Source organism: Symphalangus syndactylus, chromosome 2 (assembly GCF_028878055.3).
Source record: "Symphalangus syndactylus isolate Jambi chromosome 2, NHGRI_mSymSyn1-v2.1_pri, whole genome shotgun sequence".
In the NCBI taxonomy this organism is placed as follows: Eukaryota; Metazoa; Chordata; class Mammalia; order Primates; family Hylobatidae; genus Symphalangus; species Symphalangus syndactylus.
This window is the reverse complement of record NC_072424.2, coordinates 39,246,959-39,274,013: the sequence shown is the minus strand read 5'-3', so window position 1 is coordinate 39,274,013 and position 27,055 is coordinate 39,246,959. Positions and strand designations below refer to the sequence as shown.

At 45.8% G+C, this 27,055-nt stretch overlaps 2 protein-coding genes across 7 annotated transcripts in view; one reads left to right on the top strand and one right to left on the bottom strand.

The window, feature by feature from the left end:
• The window catches only part of CNNM1 (cyclin and CBS domain divalent metal cation transport mediator 1), a 68,516-nt gene extending 45,381 nt beyond the window's left edge, over positions 1-23,135 (top strand). For 4 of the 6 annotated variants that reach the window (XM_063627352.1, XM_055252393.2, XM_063627323.1 and 1 more), the window contains 5 exons: positions 4,887-5,050; positions 16,625-16,808; positions 16,957-17,106; positions 19,110-19,211; positions 20,240-23,135. In XM_063627352.1, the coding sequence (XP_063483422.1) occupies positions 4,887-5,050; positions 16,625-16,808; positions 16,957-17,106; positions 19,110-19,211; positions 20,240-20,319 (680 nt within the window). In that variant the 3' untranslated portion in view covers positions 20,320-23,135. The remainder of the gene's footprint in view (positions 1-4,886; positions 5,051-16,624; positions 16,809-16,956; positions 17,107-19,109; positions 19,212-20,239) is intronic. The other 2 variants (XM_055252407.2, XM_055252415.2) reach the window with 1 other exon arrangement.
• Positions 23,136-25,650: 2,515 nt separating this feature from the next.
• GOT1 (glutamic-oxaloacetic transaminase 1) overlaps positions 25,651-27,055 on the bottom strand; it is a 36,778-nt gene continuing 35,373 nt past the window's right edge. Inside the window, exon 9 of the mRNA XM_055252524.2 lies at positions 25,651-26,472. Within this exon, the coding sequence (XP_055108499.1) occupies positions 26,333-26,472 (140 nt within the window). The 3' untranslated portion in view covers positions 25,651-26,332. The remainder of the gene's footprint in view (positions 26,473-27,055) is intronic.

The window sequence follows — 27,055 nt, the reverse complement described above, 5'->3', positions numbered from 1 at the left end:
AAAATGGGAGCTTAGCATTCTACTTCTGTGTCTTGGGGTCTGATTCCAGGATAGGGTTGCGAAGGCTCCCTGGATACAGGTGTCGCAAATGAAGCAAGATTCCCAGAGCTGCTGTGTATAGATTTTCAGGGCCCCTGACTATTACTGCAGAAGGAGAGGAGATTCCATCCAGCCCCAATTACAGTGTGAAGTCCTCTACCATACCCTTTGCCACCCTGCCCCCAGTTTTACCCTAGTGCCTTCTCCACCCAAATATATTGGTGTTACATATCACTGTTTGATCTGTCTCCTTCCAGACTCCTTGCACTATACTTAGGATATTCCTCCTCGCTTCACTCCCCCAAGCTGTGCCTCTGTGCTCTTAGGATATGCCAAGGGGAATTACACAACTTGAACTAGTTTGCCATGCTGCTAGGACACTTGTCTGTTACTGATTTCTTCTGCTTTTTAGTAAAAGCATTTCCATGTCCCTTGCTCAGAAACCTCTGAGTGTATGTGCACAATTACCAAAATGCCGTGTCATCAGCATCCCACCTATTGAGGAATGTCAGACTCCAGGACACGAAAACGTTGATCTCGCACAATACTCAGAGGAGCTGGGACCTTCTCATGGAGTAAAGGTTCTTTTTTCTTTTAAAAATTGCTTTTATAGACTCGATCTTTGTAAGACAGTTGTATCGTTTGGTGTTGGGAATCCTTTATGATTTTATAAATAAACTCTCAATAGCATTGTTTTTACTTAAAAATAAAAAAAAGACATGTTTTTCCTCCTCCCAGCACAATAGTGATGTAGCTTGTGTTTGACATGTGAGTCCCTGTGGTTGTCATCTACACTGGGTGCCAGTGAAATGATGAGAGCTTTGGAGGGAACTGGGATGTAGCCGTTGCCTCTGTCTCCAACAGGAGAAGCTTCCACGGATGGAAGGAGTTTAGTAGATAAAATAGGGCTATTTCCCTGTTGTCCTCCGTGAACATATCTTGAATTGTGACGTAAGAGATGAGGATGTGGAACAACTGGTGTAGGGTGTGTGAAGCCCATGTCTGACCAGGCAAAGTGGAGGATTATTGAGGAATGGTGGTGATTCTCTGGGCAGCTGAAGCCACAAGCCCTGCTCACACTCTCTTCCCTTGGTTATGTCCAAACTGAGTTGAGGTCAAAACCCACCAGGTCAAGGTATGGTTTTCCAGATGCTGCACTGGGGCCAAAGAAGCTACTCTTGGGCAGGACTGTCTGCTCCACTTTTCTGCAACAATTAGCCTGGAGGAAAGAACACAGACTTATCCAGCCACCACCCTAAAATAGCCACAAATGGGTCTGGCCAAGCCAGAACTCATCAATTTGCTTTCTCTTCTTCTTTTTTTTATAGATTTAGGGGGTACAAGTGCATTTTTGTTACATAGATATATTGCATAGTCGTGAAGTCTGAGCTTTTAGTGTGGCCATCACCCAAATAGTATACATTGTACTCATTATATAATTTCTATCCCTCACCTTCTCCTGCCCTTCTGGGTCTTCAAGGTCTATTATTTCCCTATGTCCACTTGTACATATTATTTAGCTCCCGCTTACAAGGGAAATGATGCAGTCTTTGACTTTCTGAGTTATTTCACTTAAGATAATGGCCTCTATTTCCATCCATGTTGCTGCAAAAGACATGATTTCATTCTTTTTATGGCTGAGTAATATTTCATTGTGTGTACACACATACACACCCACACACGGACACACAGACACACACACACACACACACACATATATATATATATATATACACAAAATCACATTTTCTTTATCCAGTCATCCATTGATGGACGCTTGGGTTGATTCTGTATCTTTGCTATTGTGAATAGTGCTGCAAGAAACATACACGTACAGGTATCTTTTTTACGTAATTTATTTTCCTTTGGGTAGATACCCGGTTGTGGGATTGCTGGCTTGAATGCTAGTTCTATTTTTAAGAACTCATCAGTTTGTTTTCAAGGAATCAGGCCCAGAAGTGAAATGTACCTTTTTCTGCCCAACACTACTGCTTTTTACAATCGCCTTGGTGCTTCATGTTGTTCTCTACAGCACCATCACTGTCCCTGTCCTGTCAGTTCTTAGTCGCTCTGGAGAAGGGTCTGGTCCTTCATCATACAGTGAATGGGTAGGGCCCTAGGCACCTGACTTCAGGACCCCCTGTTTCACATGCCCTTATTAAACAAACAGTCTTGCTGCTCCATGTGGCCTCTTCCTCAAGTTACTGGGTCAAGGCCTGAGGCTTCTTGGTGCCCTTTGATTCTAGTTGCACACTATTTTACTCTATCCAGCCACATTTCTGGAGTGTCTTGCTCCCCACCCTCACTTCTTGGGGAAGTCAGCTTCCCCAGAATGACTTTAGGTTTGTGATGATTTAAGAGCTTTAGTGACTTTAAGAGCTTTAGTTTGATGATTTAAGAGCTTTAATGACTTTAGCTTTGTGATGATTTAAGAGCTCTGAAACCTTTTTTTAAAACAAATTTAGATTATAAACTTTAAGAGTCATTGTATCACCCTGTGGGACCCTGACGTGCTGATTCATTTATTCTACACGTTTTCCTTGAGTACCTTCTCTAGGCCAGGCACTGTGCTAGGTGCTGGGCGTACAATGAGGATAACCAGAGAAGACAAGGTCTCTCTGCCCTTGTGGAATTAAAAGTTGAATTAAGTAGATGTAACAAGTAGTTACTAATATGTAATTAATACTTGTGAAAGTGCTTTGAAAGGATGGACGGGGGTCATGATAGAGGAGAACAAGAGGAATCTTCTTAGGTGACCAGACAAGTTCTTCAGAGAAGGTGGTGCCTCAGCTGAGAACTAGTGACTGAGGAGCAGACAGCCATTAGCTGAGGCGGGAGGAGGTGGGGTAGGAAGGGGAAATGGCATTCCTTGAGGTGGGGAAAGCCTGCATGGTTAAGGACGCCCAGGAGGCCAGTGGCTAAAGCAAAGCAAGAGAGGGGAAAGGAGGTCCCAAGATAAGATCAGATAGGAAAGCAGGGGCCAGGTCACAGCAAGGAATTTGGATTTTATTCAGACAAAACAGGAAGCTGATTTGTGTTTTAAAAATGTGATTCTGGCAGCTGAGGTGAAAACAGATTATAAGATTCTAAGTGGGGAGACTGTGGTCCAGGTGAGGCTGAGGTAGCTGGGATTTGAGTGGAGACAGAGATAGGACCGATGGGCTCATTATGTCAGATGGATAGCAAGGCTCCATGTGGGGCTGAGGGAGCGGCAGGAGTCAAGGACAATCCTGGGGTTTCTGGTTTCAGGAACTGCATACAAGTGGATGACACTTACTGAGAAGGGGGAAGACTGGAAGTGGACTCCTTAATTCCATAATCAGATCAAGACAGTGATGATTATGGTTCTAATGAGAAAATGATTCAACCTATTATTTTACTCTTTCTGCTACATGGTTTGCCAGACAACAGCTTGGCAGCTAAATAGATAGATCATCAACCTTCCATGACTCAATCCAAATAGAGGCCAATCAAATATTTTGCTTTATCTCAAGAGACAGGATTACATTCCCAAGGTTCTACCCTGAAAGAGCAGAATCTATAAAGAATCTGATTTTTCATTTGAGCCCCCTGAGCTAAATCTGTGTTAAGAGAAGCTGACAGCCTCCTCATCCCCTTTTTTGGAAGAAGCAGAAGGATTGGGGGAGCTTTGCAGTCTACCACTTGGGGTAGTTCCATGGTTGAGAAGATGTTTGGAGTCACCTTTGGTATCCTCTTTTCTGTTGTTCCTAGAGAGGGCAGCTCACATAAAACCAAGTGACATGGTCTTAATTGAACTTTTCCAAGAAGTATTTCTTAAAAATGTGAAAAGAACCTGGCTAAGAATTCAGGAGATCTTTGACAGAAGGCCTGCAGATTATCCCAGTGCCCCCCTCAGGCCTATGCAAGAGGGAGCCCAGCCCTAGACCCACACTGTGGCCCTTCTCAGTCCAGCCCATCTGTATGGGGCAAACAGTTCTCAGGGCCAAAGGGATGTGCTGAGCCAGAGCCTGTGTCCTCCCTTCTAAACCACATTTCAGATATCCAGAATCCTGGAATCCCCACCCAAACAATCCTAGGGGACCAGGGGTCCAGAAGCCCTAAGGCCAGTGCTGGCTATCCACTCACAGCTCTGTTTTCTGGCATGGTTGCTATGAACATTCGTCAAGGAAGAGGATAAAGCCTATTTTTACCATTTATCAATGTAACTTCTAACTTAAAAATATTTATCCTTGTGGTTTGTGGGCTTCCGTTTGTCCCAGGCCCTGCCAATGTGGGGGCAGGCCTGAGTTCTTCCCACTAAAATGTATGGCCACATGAGGATTGGTTGCCTGTGCTGTGACAGATGGTTTTGAGGGCACACCCAAGGCCTTGGCCTTTCTAAAATAAGGTTTGTGATTGGAGTTGATGTAAAATACCTCACCATGGTAGAGGGGCGCATGGTCTAGGGTAGCAAGCCATGCTTATAGTACCGACCTCATCTCATTCGGGGTCCTTGTGCACCTAACCTGAAGACAAGAACCAAGGAAGATGTGAACCACCCATCCCCGCTGTCTGGGGAAAACAGATGCTCCAGCTCCTCATTGGGAGAGGTTGTGGGGAGCGGCTGAGTGGAAGGGAGCCATGAGTTTGTCTTAAGTGTTTGCTCCTCTTAGGAATAAACATCAACAAAGCAGCTCAGCTCCTTCCCGGGCTCTGATGGGAAGGGTGAGGCTCGTCACCACCACCCAGTGTTACCATTGCCTGAAAGTCGTATGGGACCTCAGTAAATAACACCTGTCTCTCCCTCCTTCCCTGTCTCCTTCCCTGCCCCTTCTTCCTCCCCACCCATCCCTCCTTGTCTTTTCTCCATCTCTCACCATCTGCAGTAAACCGGTCCCCTTCTCGCTGCAGTGGGTTGAATCGTTCTGAGTCTCCAAACCGAGAGCGCAGTGACTTTGGGGGCAGCAACACTCAGCTGTACAGCAGCAACAACAACCTCTACATGCCCGACTACTCAGTCCACATCCTCAGCGATGTGCAGTTTGTGAAGGTAACTCCCCCAGGAAGGTTATCCTCTCCCCCTCAGTGGGCAGTGTTGGCTGGGTGAGCGGGACAAGAAGACCACCCCCATTCCTAGGCGGGATGTGCCCACCATTCCCCTGTGTTCCAATACAGTGCTGGGTGGTAACTGCTACTGGCTGTATAAAGGCTGTTTTCAGTGAGCTTTAGGACTGTTCATTATTTGTCACTCTTTTAACATCTCCTGGCCCCCTTTTTTCATGTGGGGAAATGAGGCACAAAGCAATAGATTAGCTTGCCTGACACAAGTTGCTGCCAGAATCATTTCCTTTGGATCCCCTACCATTGGCATCAGTTTGATTTGTTCATTGGTCTTTCTAAGATAAGATTTTTCTAAGATAAGTTTGCAGGTGATTAATAAACCAAGTGATGTATAGAAGAAACCATGCTATACATCTGCCTGTCTATTGGTTAAAAAGAAGAAACCATGCTATACTTTTACATATGATAATATATTTTTATACCTTAAAGTCTAAAACACAACTTGACCTGTCTGTTAACTGAAAATCTTTTGTAGTCACTAGTAGGACCCCTTGAAAATTACTAAGCTATTTGAAGAGAACCATGTGCAATTGCCCAGGAGAGAGGTAGCAAAAGGCTCATGGCCTCATAATTAAAGAGGAGGAGAGCTGTTTCTTCATCCCCTCACTGGGATTGGCATCACACAGGAGCCTTTAACATTTTCCGCTTTCCTCTTGTTTCCATAGGTTCTATTTTTTTTTTTTTTTTTTTTTTTTGAGACAGAATCTTGCTCTGCTGCCCAGGCTGGAGTGCAGTGGCGTGATCTCGGCTCACTGCAACGTCCGCCTCCCAGGTTCAAGCAATTCTCCTGCCTCAGCCTCCTGAGTAGCTGGGACTACAGGCACACGCCACCGCGTCCAGCTAATTTTTGTGTTTTTAGTAGAGACGGGGTTTCACCATGTTGGTCAGGTTGGTCTTGATCTCTTGACTTCATGATCCACCTGCCTCAGCCTCCCAAAGTGCTGGGATTACAGGCGTGAGCCACTGCGCCCAGCCTGTTTTGTTTCCTAGTATTCTGCAAACCATGACAAACTTTGTCCTGAGATCTAGCTAGAGCTCCATTTATCCCAGGCCAGCAGAACACCCAGTGAGCTCACTTGGTAGCTGTTGTACAGTTGCAGGCTGGGTCATGAGAGGTGCACTGAAATCACCAGGGTGGAAGAAGGTCCTTCTTTCTAGAACACACGCCTTCATTATTTGGAGAGGGGTGTGTGCTGGTCAGCTTTCTGTGTTTCAGGACTTTGTGGACAGCCCTGAGTTAAAACTGACATCAGCCTATAAAAGTAACCTTGAAAAGTAACCATGGAATGTTGCCAGAGGGAGGGATAGAACCTGGGGGATGGGGTGAGACGATAACTGTTTTTTGCAATAAACTGTGCAAGTCACTTTACTGAGTCCTTTGTTTGAATTATCCATTTAGTCTCACAGCCACCCTATGAGGTAGGTATCGCTGTCATTCCCATTTTCTAGATGAAGAGTTGAGGTTTGAGGAGTATAAGGTCACATGTCTAGTAAATGGCACAGCCAGGCTTCAAAGTTGGATCTTTCTGCCTCCAGAATCCAAGCCCTGAAGTCAGTGGGCTTTAGAGTGAGTGGTAGGACATCGGAGCTAAAGGAACCCGAGGGAAGTGCCTTTACGAGCTGACCAAGCAATGCTCATGGGTGCATATGACTGTGGACACTTAAGTCTAACGTGACAAGGAGGTTAAACCTTAGAAAACCATAGCCCACGATTCTGCCCCTCATAGCTTCCAGCCCTGAAGGCTTCTCATTGCTAATGCAGACGTTCCCCAGAAGGGGAGGTAGGGAAAAAGTGGGAAAAGAGGAACTCTAATATGTTAAGTCTGGTTGGTTTTCGTGTTGGACATGTGATCTGTGGGGAAAGAAATGGAAAGTCGTATAGAGTATGTGATTCAACAAATATTGAATGGAGGCCTGCTCTGTTCTTGGCACTGTTGAGGTACTGTGGTGAAGACAGCAAGCGGCTGCCTTTCGGGAGCTTACAGGCTAATGAGGGAGAAAGACGACAACCACATACGTAACCTAGGTAATTTCAGGTAGTACTAAGGGCTGTGAAGGAAATAAAGAGGTCATTGGGATCAGTGATTGGGCAGAGAAGGCAAGGAGACTGTTCTTGAAATGGTTATCAGACAGGCTGAGGAAGGACATTTTTGCTGAGACTTGAAAGGGGAGGGGGAGAATGTTCAAGATAGAAACAACAGAGGCTGGAAGGAGCTTGGTAGTTTAAGGGTCTGAGTGCCGGCCCATGGTGTGCAAAGGCAGAGGCTCCATGAGAATGCACCATCACAGGTGGTATCACCTGGGATCTTTAGGCCATAGTAGGGAATTTGGATTCTATTTTAAGTGTGGTGGGATGTGTGTGTGTGTGTGTGTGTGTGTGTGTGTGTGTGTGTGTGTGTAGAGAGACAGGATTCTCACTGTGTTTCCCAGACTGGTCTCAAACTCTTGGCCTCCAGCGATCCTCCCACCTCAGCCTCCCAAAGTGATGTGATTACAGGCATGAGCCATGGCACTCAGCCAGAATTTTTAAGTTTGTTTCTCTTTTCATTTATATTAGTCATTTTCGGCCACTGTAACAAATTACCATAGACTGTGTGGCTTAAGCAACAGATATTTATTTCTCACCATTCTGGAGGCTGGGAAGTCCAATATCAAGGTGCCAGCAGATCCAGCATCTGATGAAGGCTTACTACCTAATTTGCAGATTGCCTCTCATTGTATTCTCACACGGTGGAGAGCAAAGAAAGGAAGCAAACTCTCTCTCTTTTTTTTTTTTTTAATTGAGACAGGGTCTCACTATGTTGACTAGGCTGGTCTTAAACTCCTGGCCTCAAGTGATCCTCTTGCCTCAGCCTCCCAAAGTGCTGACAAGCTCTCTTCTTATAAGGGCACTAATCCCCTTCATGAGAAATTCACCCTTTTATCCTAATCACCTCCCAAAGGCCCCAGCTGCTAATACCACCACATTGGGGTTAGGATTTCAACATATGAATATTGAGGAGACACAAACATTCAGTCCATAACCATTCATATCAGAAGTTGAGAAAATCAGTATGAAGATTTGGTTTGCTGCTTGGAGTAGAAAAGTGAAGGAGATTTTGAAGAGTCATGTTCAATGGGCAAAACATCATTAGGCTTTACAGATTGGACAGTACTTTCAGGAGATGGATTTGGCAACTCCTCAGAGGAATGTGCTAAGATGATTACCTAGCATTAAGTTTGTAAGGATTTTCTTAAAACTTGCCAATGGGCTGGGCGCCGTGGCTCACGCCTGTAATCCCAGCACTTTGGGAGGCCGAGGCGGGTGGATCACCTGAGGTCAGGAGTTCGTGACCAGCCTGGCCAACATGGAGAAACCCTATCTGTACTAAAAATACAAAAATTAGCCAGGTGTGGTGGCAGGCATCTGTAATCCCAGCTATTCAGGAGGCTGAGGCAGGAAAATCACTTGAACCTGGGAGGCGGAGGTGGCAGCGAGCTGAGATCGTGCCACTGCACTCCAGCCTGGGTGACAGAGGGACTCGGCCTCAAAAAAAAAAAAAAAAAAAAAAAACTTGCCAATGATCTCCAACCCTAGAACATAAGGAAAAGGAACATTCTACAAATCACAAGGAACATAAAAGTCTGTTTCCCAATGTGAGATAGTGTCAGTGTTGAAAACCCCAAGTCCCAGGTCAGTTCTCAGGTGTAGGTGTCTGTCCTTTTTGTCCAAACAGAAGACTTTGCTGGATCAGTGAAGCTGAGCAGCACAGAATTTGATTTTTCTTTCCATCTGGATATTTTGAAATCAAGAAGAAAAAATGTCAAAAGTAGAGAAGTTGAGAGGAAGGTGGAAACCAATTAAGTGTTATTTAACCGGGCGCGGCGGCTCACGCCTGTAATCCCAGCACTTTGGGAGGCTGATGTGGGCAGATCACCTGAGGTCAGGAGTTTCAGACCAGCCTGGCCAACATGGTGAAACCCTGTCTCTACTAAAAATACAAGAAAAATTAGCCAGGCATGGTGGTGGGCATCTGTAATCCCAGCTATTCAGGAGGCTGAGGCAGGAGAATCACTTCAACCCAGGACACGGAGGTTGTAGTGAGCCGAGGCCATTGCACTCCACCTGAGTGACAAGAGTGAGACTCTGTCTTCAAAAAACAAAAAAAAAGAGTGTTATTCAAAAACCTCTTCAGGCCAGGCACAGTGGCTCACACCTGTAATCCCAGCAATTTGGGAGGCTGAGGCAGGCAGATCACTTGAGGTCAGGAGTTCAAGACCACCCTGGCCAAGATGGCGAAACCCCATCTCTACTAAAAATACAAAAATTACCCAGGCATGGTGGCGGGCACCTATAATCCCAGCTACTCGGGAGGCTGAGGCAGGAGAATTGCTTGAACCTGGGAGGCAGAGATTGCGGTGAGCCGAGATCGGCACCACTGCACTCCAGCCTGGGCAACAAGAGCAAAACTCCGTCTCAAAAAAAAAAAAAAAAAACTTTGATTAAAATGGGTAGTTCTCCAAAAAGGAATTCTGTGAGTTCAAGCTCTTTTTTTTTTTAACACAAGTGTCTTTTTTGTTTTGATTTTCTCTTTTCTTTTTTTTTTTAATATAAGATTCTGCCTTAGATTAACATTGAAAATTACCTCCTCCTGATTGATTAGACTGTGTTAGGGACGTTATTTAGGCTGCCCATTTATCTACCTCCCTCACCCATCTCTCCCCATCTTTCCTTTTGTTGTTATTGTGTTTTTTAACATGAGAGTTTTGGGGGAAGCTAAAGAGAAGACTGCAAGATGAGTGTTTTCACAGGTCGAAGCCCCTGTGGTTGGCTGCTGGAAGGTTTCGCAAGGGCTTTTTATATCCAACAGACTGAAGGTCCAGAATTAAGTCCAGGAGTAATTGAACTTCAAGATAAGTTACAAAATGAGATGGAAAGGTGCATCTAATAGTTATCTGGGAAAGGTGTTAAACAAAGCCATGATTAATAGTAGTTAATAAGTTATGAAGGTACCAAAGAATTCTTATGAAGGTTTTTTGAAATGTGTTCTGTGTCATCATTAAGCTAAGAATACTTGGCAGATGTCTTACAGTCTGGACTGTGTAACCTTGACCAAGATTCCTCATCACCGTCTGGTGGCCAAATCCCTAGGTTGCAGCATTGTGTCTTCAGGGATGAATAAACCACTTGAAAGTGAAAACAGAACATTATACCGTGGTAGGAGGCCAGGTGCAGTGGCTCACACCTGTAATCCCACCACTTTGGGAAGCTGAGACAGGAGAATCACTTGAGGCCAGGAGTGTGAGACCAGCCTGGGCAACAAAGTGAGACCCCATCTCTACAAAAATAAATTTTTAAATTAGCCAGGCATGGTGGCATGCACTTGTAGTCCCAGCTACTTGGGAGGCTGAGGCAGGAAGATTGCTTAAACCCAGGAGTTCAAGGTTACAGTGAGCTGTGATCATGCCACTGCACTCCAGCCTGCGCAACAGGGCGAGACCCTGTCTCTAAAATAAAATGACAGGAGATATCACATTAGCCTAAAGGTTAACTTCTGGACACCTTGGCTGCTAAGTCAAAAAGTCCAGAAAGGCACCCTTGCTTTTCACTACTTTCAGAATAAACAGACCTCCGCGTCCTTTGTAGCGTAGTGGGTGCTTGGATTCTAAACTGGCCACTCTATAAGAGAAGACAATTTGAACTAAAGCTGTTGCTAATAAATGGTTATATCTACTGCAAAGAAGAGTAAACAAAAACATGGAGTCTGTTGAAAAGTGGCTTGATTCCCTCAGTCAACTAATTGATAAGTATTTGTTAAGCATTAACAATGGTTCTCGGTGCCATGAGCTATACTACAGAAATATAAATCTAATAAAAATATATCCTCTGCCTTATAAGTAGATTAAGACCTAGTTAGAGAGAGGAAGCTTAAGGTAAGTTGAAAAATAGTGACCAATGCAGGGTACTATCTAATTCATTACAAAATTATGTGGAATTTTTTTTTTTTGATGGAGTCTTGCTCTGTCCCCCAGGCTGGAGTGCAGTGGTGCGATCTTGGCTCACTGCAACCTCTGCCTCCTGGGTTCAAGCGATTCTCCTGCCTCAGCCTCCTGAGTAGTCAGGATTACAGGCGTGTGCCACCACGCCTGGCTAATTTTTGTATTTTTAGTAGAGACAAGGTTTCACCATGTTGGTCAGGCTGATCTTGAACTCCTGACCTCGTGATCCGCCCACCTTGGCCTCCCAAAGTGCTGGGATTACAGGTGTGAACCACTATCTGGAATTTTTTAAGCACTAATTGGCTGGTGAATGTACTTTAGGAATTTGGAAAGAACAAGAGGAGAGTTAAGGCAATGCCATGCAAAGGGACACCCTTAAACGGGTATGGAAGGCAAGTAGACATGATGCATTCGAGGGACTGGGTAGAGAGAGAAGCTGGGCAGGACCAGTGGTTCTGTCCTGGTGAGTAGTGGGAGTGCTGCTGGCCCTGCAAGGCCAGGTCATCGAAACTGGGCACAGCCGTTTAGGTGGTCCACTAAACCTTCACCATCCAGTACAGTAGCCAGTAGCCATGTATAAATACAGCCATTTAGTACATGTGGCTATTGAACGCATGAAGTGTGACTCTTTCAAACTGATGTGCTATAAGTGCAAAATACACATTGTATTTCAAGACCAGTGTGAAAAAGAATGTAAAATTCCTCACTAATCACTTTAACTAATCACATGATGATGTGAAATTATTTTGGATATATTGGGTTAAATGAAATATGTTATTAAAATTAACTTTACCTGTTTTTACTTTTTAAACTGTGACTACTAGAAAACTTTGAATTATCCATGGGACTCACGTTACATTTCTCTTCAACAGTATTATGCTAGATTAAAATAAGTTGTCATAAGTTGTTGAACAAGGGGAAGGAACTGACAAGAAGTGATACCCGAACCTAGAAATGCCTTTGGGAGAGGCAGAGCAGAGTTGCTTCCCTGGATACATTGGCACCTTGTCAACAATTTCTTTTAAGGCAACACATTGACATGGCAGAAGTTCATGATTTAAAAAAAATTTTTTTAAAAAAGCTGTGTGAAAGCAAGGCTGTTAAAGCTGTGAGTCACATAGAGGATTTAGCCATTGGGCAGTACCTTTCCTTTTATATAAACACCTACCAACATTGCAGACCCTCTCCAGCCCCTACCCCTCCCCAGCCTCACTGCCATACACTGCCATGCTTCTTCCCACTAATGTCAGACCCTGGCTGTGGCTGTCTGAATCTTCTCTTTAGCATCACTGACAAGTGGTGGTTTAACATCTGTGTGAATGCCTCCAATGATGAGGAACTCGGTACCTTACGAGGAAGTGTGTCCCATTCACTCAGCATTGTTACCAAAAATACTTTCTTCCCATCCTTTCCTCCCTGACAGTGCTTAAAAAGAGGGTTGGAGTTCCTGGATCCTTGATTCCAGGTAACAAGAGGGGCTTATCATTGTTTCTTAAAAACAAAAAGTGGCCGGGCGCGGTGGCTCACGCCTGTAATCCCAGCACTTTGGGAGGCCGAGGCGGGCGGATCACGAGGTCAGGAGATCGAGACCACGGTGAAACCCCGTCTCTACTAAAAATACAAAAAAATTAGCCGGGCGTGGTGGCGGGCGCCTGTAGTCCCAGCTACTCGGAGAGGCTGAGGCAGGAGAATGGCGTGAACCAGGGAGGCGGAGCTTGCAGTGAGCCGAGATTGCGCCACTGCACTCCAGCCTGGGAGACAGAGTGAGACTCATCTCAAAAAAAAAAAAAAAAACAGAAAGAAAAAAGAGGCCGGGCGCAGTGGCTCACACCTGTAATCCCAGCACTTTGGGAGGCCGAGGAGGGTGATGTCACCTGAGGTCGGGAGTTCAAAATCAGCCTGACCAATATGGTGAAACCCCGTATCTATTAAAAATACAAAAAAATAAGCTGGGCGTCGTGGTGTGCACCTATGGTCCCATCTATTCAGGAGGCTGAAACAGGAGAATTGCTTGAATCTGGGAGGCAGAGGTTGCACCACTGCACTCCAGCCTGGGCAAGACAGAGCGAGACTCCATCTCAAAAAAAAAAAAGAAAAAAAATTAAAAAAAAAAGAGTGGTACAACTCACTGAAGATAAAATCTGGACTTTTCCAAAAATAAATTAGTTAAATAATATAGAGCATTTTGCAACAGTAGTCATTCCCAAGAGACTTTCAGCTTGGGGGACGCAGCCAGTCTACCAACTCATAGGGGCCCTGAGCCAGGAAATCCATTTCAAAGCCTACTGAAACAGCCCCTTCCTTCTTTCTTCCTCTTCTCCTTTCTTCACTCACTGTGCCTTTCCTTCTGTCCCCCTTCTCCACTGTCCATACTTGGAATTGCCTGCCTTCCCCTACTTTCCCTTTTGCTTTATTTTCTTGATTAAGGATTTATTTTTCCAAGACCTAGTCTTGCTTTCACAGCATCTCCAGTCACACTGACTCTGGGGGCAGAGGGGACACTGCTCCTTCCCCCACCTCCACCTTGTGTGTGGCATCGGCAATTTAGACATAATGAGATGGTAAGCTTGACAGCTGTCTTTGAAATGTATGTCCATTATAAAGTCAAATGGTGAGACATGCATGTGGGCATGTTTTAAACAACCATTCCTAACAGTTTTGTGTAATGGATTCACTCATGTTATCTCATTATCTCTGGGCCTCTTTTATAAGATCAGAGAGGTTAACAACGTGGCCAGTGTATTCATTTGCCCGTTGGCTGATTAAAAATGTACATATATTGGCCAGGCACGGTGGCTCACGCCTGTAATCCCAGCACTTCGGGAGGCCGAAGCGGGCGGATCACAAGGTCAGGAGATCGAGACCATCCTGGCTAACACGGTGAAACCCTGTCTCTACTAAAAATACAAAAAATTAGCCGGGCGAGGTGGTGGGCGCCTGTAGTCCCAGCTACACGGGAGGCTGAGGCAGGAGAATGGCGTGAACCCCAGGGGGCGGAGCCTGCAGTGAGCCGAGATCGTGCCACTGCACTCCAGCCTGGGTGAAAGAGTGAGACTCCTTCTCAAAAAAAAAAAAAAAAAAAAAAAAAAAATGTATATATATTTGGCCAAGGTCGCCCAGCTTGAAAGTGGTAAAATTGGGACTTGAACTTTAGTTCTTGGCGATGTGTTTCCTGCCATATTTCTTAGGTGAAGGGACATTTGGCCTTTGACTAAACTAGAAGCCAAAGCTAAAATAACTAAAGAACCCAAACAGAGTAAGATCAACTGCTTTACTGGGCATACCAAGTGTCATTTAGGGAATTTTCCCATCCTTTGGTGTTAGAGCCAAATTTCCTCATCTTTAGGGGCAATTTTGGAACCTGACTTCTCACTTCCCAACAGAGGGAGTTGCAAAAGTCAGGTGTTCTCAATAAGAACATTGAATCGATTGAAGAGTTTGGATAAATGCTAAGTGGAGAACTGTGGTTCCATGCCATAAAGCATAGAACATACCATTTTGACCTGAAAAATATCGAAGTCAGTTGTTAACACTTTGCTGCTTTGTCCTTTAAAATCCTTTAGAAGAAAAAAGCCAAAACCTGTGTAGTACCTGTATCTGATTTTAACTAGGTCTTAAGTTAGCAGTTCTCAAAGTGTGATCTCCAGACTAGCAGCACCAGGAACAGAGGAACTTGCTAAAAATGCAAATTCTCAGTCTCCACCCCAGACCTAGTAAATTAGAAACTCTGAGAGTTAAACCCAACAATCTTGTTTTAACAAGTCCTTCAGATAATTCTGATGCTGAGGTTTGAGAATCACTCATTTAAACCATCAAGAGAAAACTCTATTTGCCCACTCAAATGGGCAATAGTATGATTGCAGGCCTGGAATCTCTGCATGTGTGTGTCCCATATGCTCTGCAAAAAGGCACGCATTTTTTTTTTTTTTTTTTTTTTGAGAGAAGTCTCGCGCTTACCCCCCAGGTTTGAATGCAATGGCTCAATCTTGGCTCACTGCAACCTCCGCCTCCCAGGTTCAAACGATTCTCCTGCCTCTGCCTCCCAAATAGCTGGGATTAAGTCGCCTGCCACCACGCTTGGCTAATTTTTGTATTTTTTAGTAGAGACTGGGTTTCACCATGTTGGCCAGGCTGGTCTCAAATTCCTGACTTCAGGTGATCCGCTTGCCTCGGCCTCCCAAAGTGCTGGGATTACAGGCGTGAGCCACTGCACCTGGCCAGGCATGCATTCTTAACTGGTGTTTTGTGATTAGATTAGTTGTGCTTAGAATTTGCTTGGTTCTCTTGCAAAATATCCTGACGTTTGTTAAAGAAAGGATTGATCGTGTCCAGTAAAATAATGGGTCTTGTCAGTAGTTGACAAGGAGCCACTGTTGAGACCTTGCTGGATACAAAGCTAACTTCAAGCCTACTCTCCGTCCCAATATGTAAGCCTTAACCATCCCCTCTCCTATTTCCAGCAGAAATCTTTTCTGTTTCAACATGTAATACCAATTCTGCCCCAGAGGAAACAGAAGGCAAAATGAGCAGAATTTGTGGTTTTGTCCATTCTCTAGCGCTAATGCAGTGAAGGAGGGATGAAAATGCTTTAGGAGATGGTATGATTGGGAAGGATATTATGCCGTGTACCATTTCCATCCTTCCCCCAGTGCCAGCCGCTGATGAGCGGTTTCACATTCCGGTACTGGGTGGCACACAACCTAGTCTGTTTTCACTGCTAGCAAGGATTCACAGTGCCAGTTTGTTATGTACATCCAGAGAACAGGGGTGACAGAGACACCCTCCTGCCTCTTAGAAGAGATATTTGATCCATATTTTTCCTGCCTGGAATAGTGGAGACTCCTGTCTGGTCTGGCTGCAGCCTGACCCTCCAGATGCCTTCACTTTCAGATCAAAATGGTATGTTCTATGCTTTATGGCATGGAACCACAGTTCTCCATGAGGACAGTAACAAGTCTGACTCCTGTGATTTGAGGAGACAGCTGGGAAACCTCCCTGATGTTGTCCTAGCCAGCATAGGAGCATGACCCTACATCCAGGGATGGACTTAGTCCAAATCAGAAATGTCCGTGTTCTCTCAGGCCTTAGCCTCCAGCTTCCCAACACTGAGACCTGGGGCATGAGAGCTTCCCTGCTGGAGTCCTACCTTATTCTCACCAAGTCACCCCCGACTGACCCTTTGGGCCTTTGGCAATAGTATAAATGGGTGTTTTAAACTTCTCCATGGGCACCCACCCTGCTCTCAGAAGATGCCCTCCATCCTCTCCAGGGTCTCAGAAGGTTTGGCTCTTCCAGGTGCCAGTAAAAATGAACAGTGGGAGCTGGTGGCAGACCAGCAAAAGGCCCCCTCACTGTCCCTGCTGGACTGCTACAGCGTGGGTAAGGCCCCCGTTCATGGATCTCAGGCCTCAGAGGCCGAGGGTTCCAAGCACCCCAGCGAGGCTGCCTCTGAGCCTGGGAAGGCTGGCTGCATCCGGGAGGTCTCTGCCTAGCTGCTCCTAAGCTCCTGCCCTCTTCCTTCCAGATCACACGGCAGCAGTATCAGAACGCACTCACTGCCTGCCACATGGACAGCTCACCTCAGTCCCCTGACATGGAGGCCTTCACAGACGGGGACTCCACTAAGGCCCCCACAACCCGGGGCACACCCCAGACCCCCAAGGATGACCCCGCCATCACGCTCCTGAACAACAGGAACAGCCTGCCGTGTAAGTCAGCTGGGCAGACGGGCAGGCCGGGCTGGTGTGGGATGAGGACGACCCTGCCTTCCTCTTCTAGCCCTGCCCAGGGCTCACACCACCTGAGCCCTGGGTCTTCTCCAAAGCAGAGAGGTGATGCGCTCACTGTCCTCCCCAGGCAGCCGCTCAGACGGGCTGAGAAGCCCCAGCGAGGTAGTATACCTGAGGATGGAGGAGCTGGCCTTCACCCAGGAAGAAATGACTGACTTCGAGGAGCACAGCACACAGCAGCTCACGCTGTCTCCTGCAGCCGTTCCCACAAGAGCAGGTCAGGGAGGCCACCTGGGCCCAGTGCAGCAAGGGGGATCATTGCCTTTGGGCACTGGGATGGCCCAGGGAAAGCTGGCTGAGGGGAGCCCTGGGACTGCAGCCCCTGCGTTAAACCTCCGACCTCCTTACACAGCCAGGGAAAGGAAACATTTACTGAGCATCTACCATGCATCAGGCCCTGTCTGATTCATTCTCCTAGGAAAACTGTGTAGGGCAGTATTAGGAGTTGGGTTTCTGCCTGGATTCAGACCCTGGCTCCTTCATTTAGGAGTTAAGCAATTTTAGGCAAGTTATTGAACCTAAGACTCAGTTTTTTTTTTATCTGAATAGATAAGTATCCTTATGTTAATAGGTATAAATTATGACAGCTATCTTATAAAGTAGCTTTGAGTAGAAATGAGATAACGTACATAAAAGGCATATCACAGTGTTCAGTACCATGCTTTATAAATGTTACATAGCTATTATTAGGCCTACCTTACAGATTAGGAAACTGAAATCAGCCGTCATTCTAACTAGCTGTGGCTTTGACCAAAGGTGTAGTCTATAAGACTTTTCCTGAGGTCTCAGACCATATCACCTCCCTCTGAGACACTGAACATTTCTGCCTTGACAGTGGTGTTGCTCTGAGCTCCCAGGGTCCCAGCAGTCCTGAGAAGCTTCTGTGTTTGCCTCACTAAGATGTACTTCCCCAAGCTTTCAGTAGCCCCCTATGCCTGCACCCAAGCCAGCAGTTCCCCTACCCGACCTGTCAGACCTACTTCAATCCATAGTATAAGACCTCTCAAGTCCAGAGCAACAACCTGAAAAAGTGCTCCAAGATTTTTAAAGTTGGCCAGGCATGGTGGCTCATGCCTGTAATCCCAGCAGTTTGGGAGGCCCAGGCAGGCGGATCACCTAAGGTCTGTGGTTCGAGACCAGCCTGACCAACATGGTGAAACCCTATCTCTACTAAAAAAAAAAACAAAAATTAGCCGGGCGTGGTGGTGGGTGCCTGTAATCCCAGCTACTCAGGAGGCTAAGGCAGGAGAATTGCTTGAACCTGGGAGGCTGAGGTTGCAGTGAGCTGAGATGGCGCCATTGCACTCTAGCCTGGGCGACAGAGCGAGACTCTGTCTCAAAAAAAAAAAAAAAAAATTAAAGTCAACAAGACAATCTGTTTAAACTTGTGGCTGACCCAGAAAATCTGGGACATACATAGTCACTGTTCCAGGACCTGAATTTAGAACTGATGTTCTTTTTCTGCCCCCAACACCAAATCTAGTAGCTAAAGCACATAGCAAGAAAATGTAACAAAGGAATAAGAATGAAGGCGATGGAGTGGTCTTGGAGATCATCTAGTCCACCCTCGTCCTGTGACACATGAGGACCCTGGAGGCCTAGAGAAGGGAAATAACTTGCTCAAGTCCAAAAACTGCATCAGAGGCAGGCTCAGCCTCATGGCTTCAGTGCAGTGCTGTTTCCAACACACCACTCTGCCTTAGGTTTTTATTTGCATTGGTGGTAAGGCTTAGCCCCTTCTGGGCTCTCAGATTCTGTAACTCTTTGAATTCCCATTGAGTCCTGCGGGAGAAGACAGGGGCATTGTTGTTGAACCCTGTGGCTTTCCAGGGTTTGTGCAAATAGACCAAGGAGACCTCCACCTATCCTCATGTGTGCTTTTAGTCTGGCAAATAGACTGGGTGGAGAACACATTGTTCTCTAACCCCTCTCTCTTGCCAAACAGTGTTTGAGAAGAGGGAATGATTTCTGACTTTGCATGGATCGTTGGATTCCGGCTCCTGTTCTCCATCTTTTTGTTCCTTTTGTGGCACTAAAATGCCTCTTGCTAACTAATGACACCCAGTACTTCCCTGGGCATCCCTGCCTTGTTACACCATGCTCGCCTTGGCTCACGTCTTAAACTTCACTTGCTGAGGGATGTCACTCAGAATCACCCTGTCTTGATGCCTGAGTGTGTAGGTTGAGACAACTTGAGTTCTCTCTTCTTTCCTTTCTCAGCATCAGATAGTGAATGTTGTAACATCAACCTGGATACAGAGACCAGCCCCTGCAGTAGCGATTTTGAGGAAAACGTGGGCAAGAAGCTGCTGAGAACCTTGAGTGAGTAGCTAGTTCTTCACCCAGATGAAAGCCGCCCTGCTGATGGTTAGTAGGAAAAGCATGTTAGCATCTTCCTCTTGGGGGAGGAGCCATGGACTCCTCTTAGAAACCCTAATGAGGTACAATTGTGGAAATCCGCAAAAGGGGTTGGGCCAGCACTGCACCCTTGATAGTTTTGGGATCTGTCCCATTCAGTCATTTGTCCTCTAGGACAGGAGTCTGCACACCATGCCCAAAGGTCAATTCTGACCTCCCTCCTTTGCTTGTTTTTGTAAGTAAGGACTTATTGGATCACAGACAGATCCATTTGTTATCTATGGCAATAATGTCAGAGTCAAGTAATTGTGACAGAGACCATATGGCCCACAGGCCTCTAATATTTTCTGTCTAGTCCTTTAAAGAATTGGTGTCCAGGAGACTCAATAGAAAGAGAGCAATCTCCTCCACAGATGGAAGTCAATGGTGGAGAGAACAAGGTGAAGATATTCCTTCCTAAAAACAGACCTGGGAACAGATTGCTCTCTCATCCTTGAGGACAACTATGTAATTATGCCCACCTGCCCCACTGCAGAAGGGAGGTTGCTTCAGAGCTAGAGAATGCAGGTCTCTGGAAATGGCTCCCAGCTACAGCCACCAACCCTGATTCATGGGACATCAAAGTCTATGAGATTGGTCCTCTCTGAGGGTGTCTGGCCATCAGAGGGGCTGGCCCCCAAGGGCGCAGGAGGCATGGGCCTGAGGTGTTACATGGGCTTTACTCAGTCCCCCCCAGGAAGTCTCAATTCCAGGCACAAGCCTGGGTTTGTGACTTTTCAGAGATGGCATCTTATGTGGAAAGTACGTCCTAATCTTTCAAGATGTAAATATGCCAATATCAGCACCAGCATACAATGCAGGTTAGTTCTAGCCACGCTGTCAAGGGCTTTGTCTCCATTTCTGCTTCTGTTTTGAAAAGAACTCAGACTGCCAAGCAATTATGAATGTTCCTCCAGTGTTACAGGCTGATACTTGCAACCTGTTTTTTTCAGGTGGCCAAAAAAGGAAGAGGTCACCAGAAGGAGAGAGAACCTCTGAGGACAACTCCAATTTAACGCCTCTGATCACATGACAGGGCAAAGCCAGCATTCACTGGGTGTGTGAAATTCCAGAGCTTTGGGGGAGAACCCACTCTCCCATCATGTGCTTCCCCCAAGGCCTCCCACAGGTGACAGAACGTTCTGCCTTCCCTTCCATCTCTTCGCCCCTAGCTGTCAGTTTGGCAGATTTTCCCTCATTACCTCCAGTTCAACTCAGAACCTTGACATGGCCATAACAGAAGGAGGTGGCTCTAATAGAACGTGCTAGAAATGGTCTTTTCCACAGCATAGTCTGGGACTGGAGAAGAGATGCCCGACTGCAAGCTGACAATGCCACTCTGGGACCCTGATGTTCTTCTTTGTTCTTTGGGATCCCCTGATGCCATAGGAGACCTATTGTCTTGGAACTTGCCATTCTTTCCTCCAGAACAAAATATTAACTTTCTAATATATTTCATGCATAGCTTGGCTCAGAAGGTGCCATTGGCAGACAGGCACATGGGAGGCTGGAGTAGGAGGTCTGAAGATTAGTTCAGGGGATGGACTAAGAATTTCCCCCAGAGCTTTAAAGAAGTGGGACTTAGCCATGTTGGCATGTGATTGACATTACAGCACAGAAAACTGTTAGTGACTGGTTTCTTGTTAAATAAGGGTTCCAGCAGCCTGGGGAAGTATGTCTCAGCTGGAATGGAAAGAATGTGAGATGGAACCTCAAGTCACTGTTTTTACCAGGGACACATCTGTTTTGGCTCCTAATCAGCAGTCGTCAATCGATCAATAATTCTGCTCTGGAAGAGAAGGAACGGGGAGCAGAGAGACGCAATTGGGAGCCAGAGATGGAACTTCAGGTCTTAAGTGCAAATCAAAGCAAAAAACAAACAAAACGTACATGGAAAAACTGTAAGTGCTGAAAACAAGTTTAGCCATGACAAACCAAAGAGTGCCCAGGTCAGCCAAGAAAGATACATAACTCATGGGACTTCAGTGAGAGTTACACAGGAACGTTGAAGAATCATTCTTCTTTTTCATGCATTTATCTCTCTCCCACCCCTTACTACACCCTAGCAGATCAGCTGAGTGTCCTTTATTCCAAGGACTTAGTAGATCTCTGGTTTTTCTCCTGAAGTTGGGGCAGCTGTAATTCCAAGCATAACCACCAGATGGCAGAGTGACCACGCATACCTGCTTCCAAGACTAAAACAGTTCTGAAAAGCAACCACAAAGCAGGGCGCGGTGGCTCATGCCTGTAATCCCAACATTTTGGAAGGCCAAGGCGGGTGGATCACTTGAAGTCAGAAATTTGAGACCAGCCTGGCCAACATGGTGAAACCCCATCTCTCCTGGGCGTGTAGTTCCAGCTACTCGGGAGGCTGAGGCAGCAGAATCGCTTGAACCTGGGAGGCAGAGGTTGCAGTGAGCTGAGATCACACCACTGCACTTCATCCTAGGCAACAGAGCGAGACTCTGTCTCCCCTCGCAAAAAAAAAAAAAAAAAAGAAAGAAAGAAAGAGAAAAGAAAAGCAACCACAGCCAGCCTTAGGGAAAACTTGGAAGTAAGTGAAATTTGTCTTCAGAATAACTGTCTCCCTTTCTGATCTGTCTCCTACCCTTTAGATGTTCTCAGTCAGGTACTCATTGAACTCATTGATCGAGTGCTGTCTCCAAACCATTCCCAAACCTTTCCCTGTGGTACACCATCCAGCTTCCCTCCCGTTCCTCCGAAACCCTCACTCCCACCTCCCCACACCCATTCAGTCATTCACAGGGAGGAGGGAGACTGATCATTCCTCTGGGTTATCTGCATCTCAAAAGAAAATGCTTACCCACAGGAACTGTTAACTCAGGGGTTCTTAACTTGGGGTCCATCACCCCAGGGGGTCCATAGTTTCATAGACCTTCAGAGGGTCTATGAAACCCCTAAAACTGTCAGTATTTAATGTATTTATTCTTGTATGTTTTTTCCAGAGCATTAAAGCTTTCATAAGGTTCTCAAAGGTCTCAGACCTACAAAGAGTTAAAACAAACAAACAAACAAAAAACACTACTATTTTAAATAGTGGAACTTTCAGCCCAGCGTTTCTGCAATGCAGAGTGAAGTGAATACTGGGCAGTTCGAGACAGGTTTTTAATTATAAGTGGTCTTCTCAAGTGTCCATCAATTGATGGGGAAGGCTGGCACCCACCAAGAAGTGGAAGTCCTCAGAAATTCTTGGCACACCCTAGAGTATTGTACAACCAATACCCCCACATAACTTTGTCCCCTCTTCCCCAACAACCCAGAGCAGGTGTTGCAGACAGGAGGGCCACAGCATGCGGAAGTAAAGACTTTGGAGCTAGAGATGCCTTTTCCAGCAATGATTATTGACTTCACCACACCCCTTGCCTGGCCTGGCCTGGCCTGAGGCTCAGCAGTGCATGACTTCTCGTAGATAACTTCACAGCCATCCAGTCCCAACACCTGCTCTTGCCTGGTAGGAATAGGCAAAGTGTCAGCCCTCAGTGTTGGGTACTTAAGATGCAAACCAATAAATGGTGAGTTTTGAGCAAGAATTACCATCATCAGGCTTCCTGCCCAGCTGACCACTGGCCCAGGGGTGCCTGCCTGGCTGGTCTTCATCACCCCTGAGGCCACCAGGCTCAAGCCACTGCTGTTGCGTTACAACCATCCCTTTGCAAAATCCCTATGGAGCCTGTCACCACTCTCCTCCCTGTATACCCTCACCCCACAAAGATTTTCTTCAGGTTAAAAAAAAAAGAGTTTAAAAAAAAGATTTTAAAATAAAGCATTTATGAAGGCTCAATAAATTGTAAATAATTTTTAAATAAAATGAAAATGCCTTTCCTGGAATGTGGCTGTTTTCCTTGCCCCTGGAATCTTCTGACGTGGCTTCATTTGAGATGCAGGTTGAGTGATGCCCATGTGTGACGATCTCACCTGTGGCCCACCTGCCTGAAGAGGCATGCTGCTCCGGGCCAGGTGTGAGGCTGCAGTGAGGTCATGGGGAAGCCTTGGCACAGTACTTTGGGAGGCCAGATGGTAAGATTTTGCAGGAGTGAATGCCAGAAATGAGAAGTAAAACCCAAATGAGAAGCCAGTGTGCATAAAGACAAGGAAGGAACTAAGACGACAGTGAGAAGGGCTGGCATTTGCTGAACCCACATGATGGGTGAGGTGCTGTGCTGGGTGCCGTCCAAATTCAAGGTCTTGGGGGCTAAACCCAGACAAGCCCCTGAGATAGAATGTTGGTCACACTAGCTCGCTTCTGCAGAACCTTCAGAAAGGAGTCCAAGTGGCATGACTCTGGCAGTTTGCAACCAAAGGCTAGGGAACAGAATACAAGAATGGGCCAGGCCTGTTGGTCAGTTTTAAGCCGATGCTGGAGGGAGGGAACAGCCAGGCAGGTGGGAAGATGTGTTTGGGCATTTAATACCTGTGTGGAAGGAAGGCTGAAATCTGACACCTACTACTAATTTCTCAAAGCAAACAGGAGGATTAGGGGCCTATGCCAAAACCTCTTAAGATTCTTCTCAGGAACCTCAGTAGAGGCTATTCATTTCACTAATGGTAATAATAAATGATGGAAACAACTATTTTGCCAAGGGCTTTATGTTCCAAGTATTGTGCTAAGTACCCATTAGCTCATTTCTTTCTCAACCACCCTGTGGAGGAGGGGTTACTGTCTGCAAGGTTACTGTCTTCTTGCTCACGGTTACACGCCTGGGAACTGGCAGAGCCTGGAGGTTGGAGTGCCCTACTCTCGAGTGGGCAAAATTGGTGAAACAATCCCACCTCTGAAGTTCACTGGCATGTCAGAGGCCTGAGGAGTCCTGCCGGCTTCCCAGACTCACAACCCTTTTTCAGGTGAATGCAGTGGGAGCCACACTGACCAACATATCTGTTGGAATACAAGAGGCCAGATTCCCATTGAGATGGGCTTTTTTCGAGTCCTAAAAACATTTCAGCACTTTGGTACTGTCACTTAGATTTAAAGATGTGTTTATCTTTGATGGTTTTGGCAGCCCCCTAAAGAGAAAATTTTCATTTTCCCTAACAAGAGAAATCAAATACTAATAAGATGGTCAGGTAGAATTGCACTTTGGAAGGCGACATTTTAGTATTTCAGGCTTTTTTTTTTTTTGCCCCAAAGAGCCAATTTTCGTCCCCATGGAGGCAGCATCATCCCCATGGAGAATGAGTGGTTTAAAGCATTTGGAGAGAATGGCAGATTGACAGAAGGTGGAATCGTTCAACTTCTCTATTGGCTGCCTTCCCTTACTAACAAGCATCTTTACATTGGAAGGAGAACAAAGACTGATTTGTTCAGAAAGCTGTGAAGAGATGGGTGGGAGGGCATCTAATCACATTCACTCATGAACTTCCACCAGCCCAACCACACAGTGGCAGAGTGAGTGTCCTCTGAAGGACTCCCGGGGCTCCAGCCAGACAGAGAAGGATCTGGAAACCACATCCTGTGCAGAAACAAAAGTGGTGGGGGAGAGGCAGTTCACATGGAAAAGTGTAAACAAGGAATGACAACTGCTACTTTCAAATATTCGAAAGGTGGTAGATTAGAAGTGCCAGTAGATTTACTATCTGTGGTTTAAAGGAAGGAAAGGAGGGGCAGGGGAGTGGAACAAAGATGAACTTTTACCATGAGCTAAAGGTAAATGAGCCTCTTTTTTTTAATTAAGAGGCTCCACCAGCAGAAGGGGATGCCTCACCAGGTATTTAAAGAATCCATCACCACCACCACCCCACCAGTTGAAATGGATGAGTCAGACACAATATGGAGAGACTATTTCACTGGGGGAGAGGCAGGACTTGATGACTTCTAAGGCCGCTGCCATCCCTCAGGACTGTAGGATTTTCTAACAACCCAAACGAGTCCTAGAAAGTGGCAGATCCTATTAAAATCACAAGAATTAACTTTAAATATTTAAAAACTCCAAATAATAGACCTCTTGTGTGAAGTAACATCCAAGCCCACCAAATTCTACAAAATGGCCATTTGGAGCGGCCCTTGGACTCTGGAAATTGTGATCTATGTTTTTGTGGTTCTGTTTCAATAAACCAGGAGGGACTCTGACAGCAGGGGACGGGCTGATGTTCTATAATCAACCTGAGTGATGTCATCTCCTCTCACAAGTCCAAGAAGTCCAGTTTCTTAAGTAACAAGAAGACAGCTGGCCTCCAAATGACAAGCCCGCAAAATCACCAGGGAGTTACATGGTGAGTTCACTGAAGGAAGCTATACTGTAAGAATACATTGTAGTTTTTCCTTTAGCCCCCAGTAAAACCCTCTAAAACATTCATTTTAAACTGTGGGTCACAACCCATTAGTGGTCACAAAATCAACTCCATGTCTTGATCAACATTTTAATTTTATTTTTTTAGGTGAAGTAGAACACAATAGAATGGCTCGAAAACATCAGAATGCACTACACACATCACGAGTAAATACTGTTTGATGAAACTTCTGTTTCAGTTAAATATGTGTGTGTCTGTGCGTGTCATGATTAAATATCCTTCTTACCACAGTCACCCTAAAGAACCAAAGCTTAGGACTAGGGACACCACCATGCAGAAAGAGCGGGGAGACCAGACACTCTGGGTTGAGATGATGAGTTTAATGCCACAGCCGACACCCACATTCACACTTTGGCTCCTTCAGACAACTTGATCTTTGGGACTAGACTTCGTACAGAGTCAAACACCACACAGAAGCACGTGGCCGCCACATGCAACACTCCTGCTTTTTAGTGAGAGGGACAAGATACCTATGTCTCATGATCAAAGTACTCTTTTATTCTTAAATAAAAATCTTAATTTGCTTTGACCTCCAAAGGCTCTAATCCCAGTCTCCAAATTCGTCTCAAGGGATGTTCTCTTCATGTGGGGCCGGTTTAAACAGAGGCCGCCTCACCAGAGCAGCCTTTTAGTCCTGCAAGTGTCTCTAATCCATGATATGTACATGTAGGTTTGTGCAGGCAGGGAACACACATGACAGAGAACTACTTTGGTGGTACTGGATGGGTGGTGTTTCTTCACTGGATTTTGGTGACTGCTTCATGGATGGAGGTGGCCACATAATCTAGATTTTTGGTGGTTAAGCCACTCACGTTGATTCGACCACTTGGCAGCAGGTAGATGTGCTTTTCATTGACCAGATACTCAACCTGCTTGGCTGTTGAAAACCAAAAGAAGACATAATCAGAGCAGAGGGGATCCTTAAAGCAGTGGAGGCTCAGCAATTATATGACAATTACAGCTTTATTTCTTTCCCCTTAACAGAGAGAAGCAAAACAAAAGGCGCTATTTTGTCCAACTGACAAACAGAAAAATATACTCACTAGATTCTGGAAAGTACTCTTACTAGTTCACCTTTGAATCCCCAGAAAATTCAATATGGCTACTACTGATGGGAATTTTAATCTGAGATTGCCTTCCAACCAAGCCTTATACATTACATCCACCGGGACACCCCTATCACCTAAAAACAACCATCAGATGGAGAGCGATATGAAACGCTGGCTATGAAGTGCTTCCTTTAGTTCTTCCCTAACCTGGACTTGCGCTGAGCACCCGCGGCAGCCTCCCTTTGACATTTCATTTTTACAATACATTGGGCAAGGCCCCATGCAAGAGGTACCTGATCAATCCTGTGTGAATTAACCAACGAGCTGAGAAATGACACAGACCTCTCTGAACTGGCACCATCAGACTTCTGTTCATTCCTCAGTTCTCTCTCAGATGCAGTAGTTTTTCCA